Source organism: Myotis daubentonii, chromosome 8, assembly GCF_963259705.1.
Source record: "Myotis daubentonii chromosome 8, mMyoDau2.1, whole genome shotgun sequence".
Lineage (NCBI taxonomy): Eukaryota > Metazoa > Chordata > Mammalia > Chiroptera > Vespertilionidae > Myotis > Myotis daubentonii.
The window spans coordinates 29,751,995-29,763,402 of record NC_081847.1 but is presented as its reverse complement, the minus strand read 5'-3'; the positions used below and the strand labels follow the sequence as shown (position 1 = coordinate 29,763,402).

Here is an 11,408-nt window from a genome sequence, read left to right as displayed (position 1 = left end):
AAGGTACATGCCCTTGACCAGAATTGAACCTGGGACCTTTCAGTCTGCAGCCCGACGCTGTCTATCCCCTGAGCCAAACCGGTTAGGGCTCTGTATCTATTTTTGATCATCAGTTTATAATGGTCTTTATTATCAGTGGCCCCACTCTTGTACTTGTCTCCCTCTCCTAGGCCATCAGGCCTTGCCCAGGTAAGAGAGAGGTCTGCCCACAAGAAACACTTGGCTGCACATGAAGCTTTTAAATGTCAGCTTTATTAAGGTATAATTTACATAAAAGTACAACTGGATGAGGTTTAACAAATGCAGTCTTGGACCATCACCTGTCTAGATAAACTGTTTTCATCACTCCAAAAACTCCATCAGGCCCCTCTGCTGCCAATCTCCTTCCGCCCAGGCAACATAAGGTAATGGTTACCCACTGAATACAGTGAGTTCTGAAGTCCAATCACTAGAACTCAAGTCCAGGTGCAACAAAGAAACCAGTTATTTAATCCAAACATAAAATATAAAGGAAAAAGGATTGTAATAAAACAGCTTTCAGTGTGTAGGATGCCAATTTGTGACCTTGTAAGCACAATTACTGGGAATGTTTAAATAGCCTGTTTCACAAGTGCTGGGCCTTTTCACTTTCTCGGTTGAACCCAACACCATAAGAGATAAGCCATTTTCATCCTTTACAGGAGTTAAGTCTCAAATAAAGCTATTTATACTGGAGAAAAAATTTTTTGCAAACATACTCCTTGGGCCCTATCACAGACCTAGTCTCTTCTAAGTCTTGTAAAAGGTTCCCTAGGCTAAAGAAACACTGCCTTGTAACAATACTAGCCTTATAAACCAACATAACTGAGTGCATTAAGTTTCTGAAAAACTGTTAGTTTTTGCTTACAAAAAAGACAAAATAATGAAAAATACAGAATTTGTTCTATTCTCCCATTCATTTCTTGAGCTCAAGTGAGAATACAAAAATAAATTTGACAACTGAATCTTCACAAATATCTTGTCACCTGCATTTGGAGTACTTTTTATGGCTATACTAATGTATTTATATCTGGCTGCTCTAGATTGAAAAAAATATATAACATTTACACAAAAATGGTAGCACTAATTATGAATTCCCTAGGATACTTGCAACTGTCAAGGTTCAAATGAAGGCACTGTCCTGTGATATCTGAAATTCAAACAACTTTTATTTAAATTGAAAAAAAAAACCCCACAATTATTAAAACTGCATTAATAGTCAAAACCCTTTGTTATAAAAATCCTAACAACTATTTCTATATAAGGCAGAAGTAGTTCTAGGTTAATAAGACCACATTTGACTCGAGACTATGCTTTCAATTGTAAAGAATGGAAAATAGGTTATTTACAGAAAACATTATCTACATATGTACTCAGGTACAAATTTGGTGACAAAAGAGACTTTTAAAAGCATGTTGAAATCCCAGAAGCAGTTCTCAAAGAGCTTAGTTTTGTTTTCTTGGATTTTAAAACCGCCTAAGATCCTTCTTCATCCTCGATCTTGGGAGCCAGATAGTACTTTAAATGTCCCATATCAGCAATTTTATACTCTACAACTGAAAGAAGACAGGAACATGGGTTAATTACCGAGATGTATCATATACATACCTACAAAACAAGATTTAGCCCTCGCCAGTTTGCCCCAGTGGATAGAGTGTCGGCCTGCGGACCAAAGGGTCCCTGGTTCCATTCCCGGTCAGGGCACATGCCCCGGTTGCAGGCTCGATCCCCAGAGAGGGGTGGGGGGTCATGCAGGAGGCAGCCGATCAATGATTCTCTCTCATCATCGATGTTCCTATCTCTCTCCCTCTCGCTTCCTCTCTGAAGTCAATAAAAATATATTTAAAAAACGAAACAAAACAAGATTTAACAAATTATCTTACCAAGGGGTACATCTGCAGACATACTGAGCGTTACTGTAGGAGACAGTGGAGTAGCTTTTGTAAAGAAGTTCAGATATCTCAGTGCAAAAGTTAGCTGGACTGGTTCATTCATCTCTATGGCAACCTAAGGGGAAAAAGCAAATGATTCATCATACTGAAAAAAATGTCAAGAAAGTTACAACCTAGTCATTTATAATATGCATTAAAAAAAAAACTTTTATTGATTACATCGGAGGGTACTATGAAACTAATTTAGAAAACAGGTTAATAAAGCAAAACAACCAAGTATTAGCTTGTCTTTCTGTATATGAACCAAATCTCAGGTAACCCAATTAGGTGATAAGAGCATTATGGAAGTATCTCTACAAAATAAACCAGCTAATAAATAAAGGAATGAAATGTATTAATATATTACAACTCTGCAAAACATTACTTAATGAGTCTAGACAATGACTATTTGTAGGTGCTAAAAATCACAAAGGTATTCAGATACTGCATGACTCCTACCAAAAGTACATATCACCATCTATTAAGTATTCTTTGCTCTCCCACCCCTAAAACGAAGAAACCGTGAATATCAAGCCTCAAGAGCTGTAGCTACTAATTTATAGGAAATACAAAGTAGAGAAACATATTGACATAAAGAATGAGACTGGCAAAATGCAGACTCTGCGAAGCTCAATGACAAATAACCTAGTTTCTTCAACAAGTGAAATTGTAATGGAGAGGCAAAAACAAATCGGAAAACCAATGGACTGAAAACAACTGCAATGCAATGTATGTACCTTCTTAAAATTTTGATTCAAGCAGTTCTAACATGACCAAGGAAATAGAAACACAAAATTTCCTTAATATTGACTAATTTTCTTATAGTATGTGGTAAAGTTTAATGTTTATACTCCAAGTAATATTAAAATGTTTACGGATGAACTAATGTTAGAAAATTTTAAAAATCAAAGTTGGAAGGGGAGTGAAATGTAATTTTGGAGACAGAGCAAAGTTGCAAGTAGTCCCTACAGTTTTGCTATTTAATAGACTTAATATGTGAAGGTGTATTACCATGATGTGCATTGAAATTATGGTTATAAGCTTATCTGGGTTGTATGCATAATATGTTCATTTAGTGTGGGAGTGTTTTTATACAGATTTAAGGATAAATGTGAGCCCTGGCTAGGCAGCTCAGTTGGTTAGAGAACTGTCCTAAGGTTGCAGGTTTAATCCCCGGTCAGGGCACATATAAGAGTCAATCAAGGAACGCACACATAAATGGAACAACAAATCGGTGCGCCCCTTCCCTTTAAAAATCAATTAAAAAGAAAAATAAAGGAATAAATCTGAAATAAATTAGTAAAAAAACAACCCTTTTATTTTCTTATGGATTGTCAGCTTTATTGTTGGGCATTCAAGATTAAAAATAAAGAATGGAGTTTACCTTTAAATGGAGTTTACCTTCATTTAATCTGTGGGCTGACTACTCAAGCAAGGGATAAGAAAATACCTAATCTTTACTATAAACTTACAATATGCCAGATACTGTGTTAAGCACTTTGAATGTTACATTTAATCCTAATAATCTTGAGATTAGGCCCTGTAATTGTTCTTGATTTACAGAATTAACTGATGTTCACAGGCTAGCAAGTTTTATTTTAGTACAATTAGCAAATTTTAGTTTATAACAACACTCTAAGGATCGAAAAACAAAAAAAACCCAAACACTTCATTACAAGAAAGCCTTATTTTAAGGACATTTCCTGGTTAAGGGTGGATTATACAGGAGCGCCCAACAGCTAGATTTTTACCCCTAATTAGATCCTGTTGTTGAGGTGTCCTGTGCTGAATTACTTGATAAAAACAGAGTAAATACCTCCAGAAACCTAAAGGTTAGACACCTAGCTTCTCAATCCTATTCTTAAGAGTATGTGTGGGTTTGATACACCAACACATTATTCAGTGATTTATAAAGCAAACAGTGAATTTGCATTCCCTGCTTACAAATTATAAATTAGATGGCACTTATAAATCACTTGCAGATTTCAACAGTATCTTCCACTTTTTACAAATTGTAAAAATGCAATTCTATTTTTCTTTAGAGTTTTCTTTAATTTTTAGTATTTACCTTGCTATAGAGAGAATGTTTGTCATGTCCCTCCGCCCCCTTTAATGTTAAAACTGAATCCCCAATGTTATGCTATTCGAGGTGGGGCCTTCATGAATAGGATTATGTCCTTATAAGAGACACCAGCCCAGCTGGTGTGGTTCAGTGGTTGAGTATCGACCTATGAAACAGGAGTTCATGGTTCGATTCCCAGTCAGGGCACACGTTCCCGGGGTTACAGGCTAGATCCCCAGTAGAAGGTGTGCAGGAGACAGCCAATCAAATGAGTCTCATCGTTGATGTTTCTACCTCTCTGAAACAGTAAAAAGAAAAGACCCTAGAAAGCTCCCTGGCCCCTTCCACTAGGTGAGAAGGCTGCGGTATATGAATCAAGAAGCAGGTCCTCACCAGACACCAAAAGGGCCAGCCTCCGAAACTGTGGGAAATAAAATTCCATTGCTTATAAGCAATCAGGTTTATGATATTTGGTTATAGCAGCCCAAGCAGACTAACCCAATATTAAGCAGTGTTCTAATTCTCTTCAAAGTATTTTTTTCTGTTTACTTTAAAACTACTTACAGCTTCCTCTTCTTTATCGACATTACTTGTTTGAGACAACTTAATATTTCCATTTCCAAGTTCCCCACTGGCAGAGAATTTCACTCCATCTTTTGCACAGGAAATTACAACAGCATCTCCAATATGACTGAGATCTCGGCATATACGCGCAAATTCACCAGAAGGCATCTTTACTACACAGCTATACTCCTGTTCCTATAAAACAAAACAAAATGAAACAACAAAAAACCCTTAAAGATCAATTACTGGGAATTAAAGATTTGGTAGGTACCATCTAATCAGCATCCAAATAAGAGCTCAGAATTACTTTGAAACTTATTGTGTGACTTAAAGCACTCCAACCACTCAAAAAAGAAATGCAAATCTGAAACAAGTACGTAATAAGAATAATTATACTAAGAAAACAAAGTAGAGCTTAAACCTTTTAACAGTAAAGTCCAGGAAAGTAGCGCTTCCCCAAATCACAATCAGGGCTAAATCAAGAGGACATTTGAGCCGAAACCGGTTTGGCTCAGTGGATAGAGCGTCGGCCTGCGGACTCAAGGGTCCCAGGTTCGATTCCGGTCAAGGGCATGTACCTGGGTTGCGGGCATATCCCCAGTGGGAGATGTGCAGGAGGCAGCTGATCGATGTTTCTCTCTCGTCGATGTTTCTAACTCTCTATCTCTCTCCCTTCCTCTCTGTAAAAAATCAATAAAATATATATATATATAAAAAAAAAAAAAAAAAAGAGGACATTTGAGCCCGAAGTGCATGGCTCAGTGGCTGAACGTGGACCTATGAACCAGGAGGTCATGGTTCCATTCCAGGTCAGGGCACATGCCTGGGTTGTGGGCTAAATCCCCCGTGTGGGGCATGCAGGAGGCAGCCGGTCAATGATTCTCATCGCTGATATTTTTCTATTTCTCTTTCCTCCCCCCTCCTCTCTGAAATCAATAAAAATACATTTTTTTTAAAAAAAAAAAGAGGCATTAGGCTATGGCATAAGAACAAAGATGGTGCAAGCGTGACTACTGCTTTCTAGACAAAAGAATTTTAGATATTCCAACACTACTTCTCTCCTTTAATGTTGATAAACTTAATCTAATAAATTTTTGCCCCTTGGTTCTAAAATCTAATCTTCATATGCATTCAGCAAAAATGAAGTCAACCAATGATCCATTTTTTAAGAGTACTGTAACTCCACTTTGGAACATGCACCAGCAGATATATAGTTGTTAGGAAGTAGGCTTTAAATTACACTAACAGCCGAAACCGGTTTGGCTCAGTGGATAGAGCGTCGGCCTGCGGACCAAAGGGTCCCGGGTTCGATTCCGGTCAAGGGCATGTACCTGGGTTGCGGGCACATCCCCACTGGGGGATGTGCAGGAGGCGGCTGGTCGATGTTTCTCTCTCATCGATGTTTCTAACTATCTATCTCTCTCTCTTCCTCTCTGTAAAAAATCAATAAAAAAAAATATTTAAAAATAAATAAATAAATAAATAAATTACACTAACATATCTTAGGTAGCGATCATGTACAGTACACTCAATCAGAAACCGATACTCACTGGAATTCCAAGTTGTTCAACATCCAAATCCATTAACTTCATTTCATAGTCTGAAACCTTTTCTTGGTCTACCAAAAGAATGCAAACATTGTTGAAGAAAAGCATGTAAGCTTCTAACTATGATGAAGTAAATCTTGTAAGCCTCAAAAAACATTATTTTAGATTTCTCACAGCTTTGAAAATACTGATGCTGCATTTTAATTTTCTCCAGGATAACTCAGTAGAAGAGTATAACCTACTTGGAGCTTCAAATACTAGTGCCAAGGTGTCCGCATTATCTTCAGCCCTTAGGGTAATGATGTCTTCGTTGCCAGCACATTTTAGTATCTTGGACATGCTAGAAGAGAGAAGACACAGGATTTAAAATTGATGTATAACAACAAGAAAAGGCCTCTTTTTTTCCTTTGGTAATAAAAGACCAGGAATAAGCTATTGTCCCCAAGTAAGGAGACAAGTAAATTATGAGAAATTCAAATCCAAGATTAAATTAAAATTCAAGATTGTTAGCTCCTCTGATTCAAACAGTCCCTCTGTTCAAACTATAAGACAAGTTACTTTCAAGGCTACATTTTTGTATAACCCTCCTCTTTGTTGTTTTTACAACTCAGGGCTAGTTAATAGAAAGTCCTCCCCCACTCTTCAAACAAGCCACTTTTGAACTCTTCATAACTCTTGCTCTAAGAATGGTTTGCAGGCTTTGAAGAAATACTGGTAAGATGCCCTAACCGGTTTGGCTCAGTGGATAGGTCCCAGGTTCGATTCCGGTCAAGGGCATGTACCTGGGTTGCGGGCACATCCCCGGTGGGGGTGTGCAGGAGACAGCTGATCGATGTTTCTCTCTCATCGATGTTTCTAACTCTCTATCCCTCTACCTTCCTCTCTGTAAAAAATCAATAAAATATATTAAAAAAAAAATACTGGTAAGACATCTGTCTGGATTATCTCCTAAATAACAAACTACAGTGGGGCCTTGACTTATGTGTCACGACTAACGAGTTTTTTGAGATACCAGCTGTCTCTTGGCCGATTTTTTGCATTGAGTTGATAGAGTAATTTGAGTTAACGAGCTCCTCCCCGTCTGAATATAAACGAAAAAGCAGTATATTCTGAATTGCAGATCCTTTTAGTGGCAGAGTAAATTATTGGACCACGGCGACCATTAAAAACAATATGCTGCTATTAAAAGACATGACAGCCCCTCAGTCAGTGGGGGGGGGGCTGTTCCCAACCTCGCTTCTTGACTTTTCATATAAATGAATTTCAATGAGAGACCTAGACTGTGCTGTGAAAAAGCCAATTTACTAACGCGTGCACCTTTATTGAAAAAGCAAAGCAGGCCAATACCTCCGGCTGATGGAGCGCAGACGGGCTCTCCGCTCATCTGAAGAGCCAGCCATGTAGGGTCTTTACCCTCCTGTCTGTCTACAGGTTTCAAAACTCCTCCGCTGACTATTTGGGCAGAGATGAATTCTCCAGGATCCCCTTCACTTTGTTGTGGCCTCCTCAGAATTCACGAGAAGCGCCTGGCAGCTGGCTGCTCTGCTTGGGGAATAAAACTGCCCTACCCGCCCCCGCCCCGCACTCTCTCATTAGGGAGCTTTTTAACCATTCGCTCTAAGTACCCTTGGCGGGCGAAGAGAATGGCTTGTTATTTACAAGCTGGCTGTAAACTGCCCACACTGTTTGGCCTTGTTTTAATTTTCCCCATTTTCCCTGCCCTAGAATCCCGCAACAGCACGTAGAGTGGGTCAATATTTCTCATAAGTTTTTAAAACTTTAAACACACACACACACATATATATACACTAGATAGTGATCAAAAAGTTGAAAGCCACTGCTCTGGAGAAATCTCTCCTCAAGTTCAAGAGGGTGATCCCGACAACTTTGTAATAAAAAGCCAGAAATAAGTTATGGTCCCTAAGTAAGGAGGCAAGTAGGGAACACGATAAAGCGGTCAAAGTCATCCACGACTGGGGGCGGGCTAGAAGCGGGGGGGACAATGGGGGGAAAAAAGGAAACATATCTAATACTTTCACCAATAAAGCTCTTGCGACCGGCACCTAATGACCAAAAGGGCTCTAGAAGCCCGTCACTTTCCCGCCACCGCCCGCTTTGTGACTCGGGCGCGGAAAGAGCGAGTTCCCGCCTCAGCCAGCGCGGGCTTTCGGAAGCGCGCGCTCCACGGGGTCCCGCCCCCAGGCCCAGCAGGCCAATGCGAGGCCGGGATGGCCCACGCCAGCCAATGAAGGGCCAGCTGAGAGGAGCTCCCGCCAAGAGGGGGAGGGAATGGGAGCGAGGGGCCCGGGGCCCGGCTCCCCCACCGCTCCCGGGCTCACCTGGTGAGGTTCACACCCATGGCCAGGTTGCGGTCGCAGCGGTACGTGTCGAAGCCCTCGGACCGCAGGGTGAGCTGCACCAAAGAGACGTGGGACGAGTCCATGCTCTGCAGGTTCACGCCGCTCGAGCTGATGTCCCAGCAGGCCTCATTGATGAGGTCCTTAAGCGCCTCCAGCACCTTTTTCAGGATGGAGCCCTGGACCAGGCGCGCTTCGAACATGGTGGCGGAGTCGCAACGACGCGGCTAGAGGCGAAGTGAAGGAGGAGGAGCAGCCGGCCTAGGCTTGACAGAGCGAGCGGGCTGCTGCGGCGGTGAGAGCCTGAGACCTAGCACGATCACCAGAACGCTCCGCTCGCAACCGTTTAATACCGCCGGGTCTGCGAGCGTGCACTCTCCGCCTCTGCGTCCCGTGATCGTACGTCACCACGCTGCCCCGCCCACACGTGGGCGGGAGGTTCCAGGGCTAATCGTGTGCCTAGTTCGCGCTAAGCCCGCCCACCTTGGACACCCATTGGAGGATGAGGGCGGGAGGGAGGGATAGGAACGCTGCGCCTTCGGCGGCGGGCGGAACGTCGTCTGGTGGGAGTGACAGCCTTTTAGTCACTGCGGAGTCTGAGCGGTGGACAAGTCCGGGCATCCCTGAGACTCAGGCCCGGGGTCCCCGCGCTCCGGTCTTGTGTCGCTTCCTCAGCCCCCTGCTTCGGGGATAGAGAGCTGCCAGCCCCGAGAGTGAAAGTGAAACAAATCAAGCCCATCGGGAGGGAAAGACGCCCCGGAGCCTGAGGAAAACATTTGCTTTAAGGGTGCACTTTATTTTTGCTGTCGTAGAAGCGATGTGGTCCTAAAAGTCAGACGATGTGAAGGTGTGCAGTTATGATAACAAAACGACCTCAGCTCCCACCACCTTCTCTTTAACACCCCTCCACGCACCCACCAAGCTCGTGTCACAATCGTTTCTGTATACAGCTTTCTAAGCTGCTTTTTCTATAAATGCACGTTTTAGAAAAACAAAACTGGGTTCATACCGTTAACATTTCTGCACTGTACTTAATAAAGTATATTTAATTTTATGCCACGTACATGTTTTTGTTGTTGTTGTTTTTTATGAATACCTTTTAAAAAGATGGAGTAACACAGGCATACCTCGGAGATAATTGCGGTTCCTTCCACACCACGGCAATGAAGCCGGAAAGGCAGTAAAGAGTGATGTTTTTGCAGGTAGAGGGTTTGCCACACCTGTGGGAGGCAATAAAGCGAATCGCAATAAAACGAAGCTTATCTGTCTCTTAGGTTTGCAAACAAATTTACCAATTTCTTGTAATTACAAACACCTTTGGGCACGTAGGCGGTTTTTCAAGATCAACTCCTTGAACTAGCATTGCTGGGTGGAAGAGTATACACATTAAATATTCAATTGTTGCTGTTGTTTTTTTAATCCTTATTGTTGAAAGTATTACATAGGCCCCCTTTTCCCCCCCATTGACTCCCTCCAGCCCCCACCCCCCAGGCCTTCACCACCCGATTGCCTGTGTCCTCGGTTATGCATATATGCATACAAGGTCTTTGGTTGATTACCTCCCACTCACCCACCCTCCCCTGCCTTCCCTCCCAGAATCCGCACTCTGTTCCATGCTTCCATGTCTCTGGATCTGGATCCACTCCGTTCATCAGTTTATTTTGTTAGATTCCACATAAGAATGAGGTCATGTGATACTTGTCTTTCTCTGACTGGCTTATTTCACTTAGCATACTCTCCAGGTCCCTTCATGCTGTCTCAAAAGGTAAGAGATTCTTGTTTTTTTACAGCTGCATAGTATTCCATTGTGTAGATATACCACAGCTTTTTTATCCACATGACTACTGATGGGGACTTGGGCTGTTTCCAGATCTTAGCTATTGTAAATTGTGCTGCTATGAACATAGGGGTGCATACATTTTTTCTAACTGGTGTTTTAGGTTTCTTTTATCATTATTATTATTATTTAAATTCTTTATTGTTTAAATGTTTCAGGTTTCTTAGGATATATTCCTAGGAGTGGGATCACTTGGTCAAATGGTAGTTCCATATTTAATTTTAAAAAATATATATTTTAACCCTAGCTGGTTTGGCTCAGTGGATAGAGCGTCGGCCTGTGGACTGAAGGGTCCCAGGTTTGATTGCAATCAAGGGCATGTACCTAGGTTGCAGGCACATCCCCAGTGGGGTGTGTGCAGGAGGCAGCTGATCAATGTTTCTCTCTCATCGATGTTTCTGACTCTCTACCCCTCTCCCTTCCTCTCTGTAAAAAAATCAATAAAATACATATTTTAAAAAAAATATATTTATATATATTATATATTTTTTAAAATATATTTATTAGTATATTATAATTTATTAATATATCATAATATATCTCATCGATGTTTCTGACTCTCTACCCCTCTCCCTTCCTCTCTAAAAAAAAATCAATAAAATATATTAAAATATTAAAATATATTAAAATATTAAAATATATTAAAATATATTTTTAAAAAATATATTTGATTGATTTTTTTTAGAGAGGAAGGGAGAGGGGTAGAGAGTCAGAAACATCGATGAGAGAGAAACATCGATCAGCTGCCTCCTGCACACACCCCACTGGGGATGTGCCTGCAACCTAGGTACATGCCCTTGATCGGAATCAAACCTGGGACCCTTCAGTCCGCAGGCCGACGCTCTATCCACTGAGCCAAACCGGCTAGGGCCATATTTAATTTTTTGAGGAAACACCATACTGTTTTCCCTAGTGGCTGCACCAGTCTGCATTCCCACCAGCAGTGCACTCTCTGCCAGCACTTGTCATTTGTTGACTTGTTGATGGTAGCCATTCTGACAGGTGTGAGGTGATACCTTATTGTTGTTTTACTTTGCATTTCTCTGATGACCGGTGACTTTGAGCAGTTTTTCATATGTCTCTTGGCCATCT

General features: G+C 41.4%; 1 protein-coding gene across 1 annotated transcript; it reads right to left on the bottom strand.

Moving 5' to 3' along the window:
- Nucleotides 1-232: 232 nt before the first annotated feature.
- PCNA (proliferating cell nuclear antigen) lies at nucleotides 233-8,869 on the bottom strand. The gene is made up of 6 exons (XM_059705604.1): nucleotides 8,462-8,869; nucleotides 6,365-6,462; nucleotides 6,126-6,193; nucleotides 4,576-4,770; nucleotides 1,902-2,025; nucleotides 233-1,574 (listed from the first exon to the last, which is right to left on the bottom strand). Exons 1-6 carry the CDS (start codon nucleotides 8,680-8,682, stop codon nucleotides 1,495-1,497), a joined length of 786 nt encoding a protein of 261 aa, XP_059561587.1. The 5' UTR covers nucleotides 8,683-8,869; the 3' UTR covers nucleotides 233-1,494.
- Nucleotides 8,870-11,408: the final 2,539 nt, after the last annotated feature.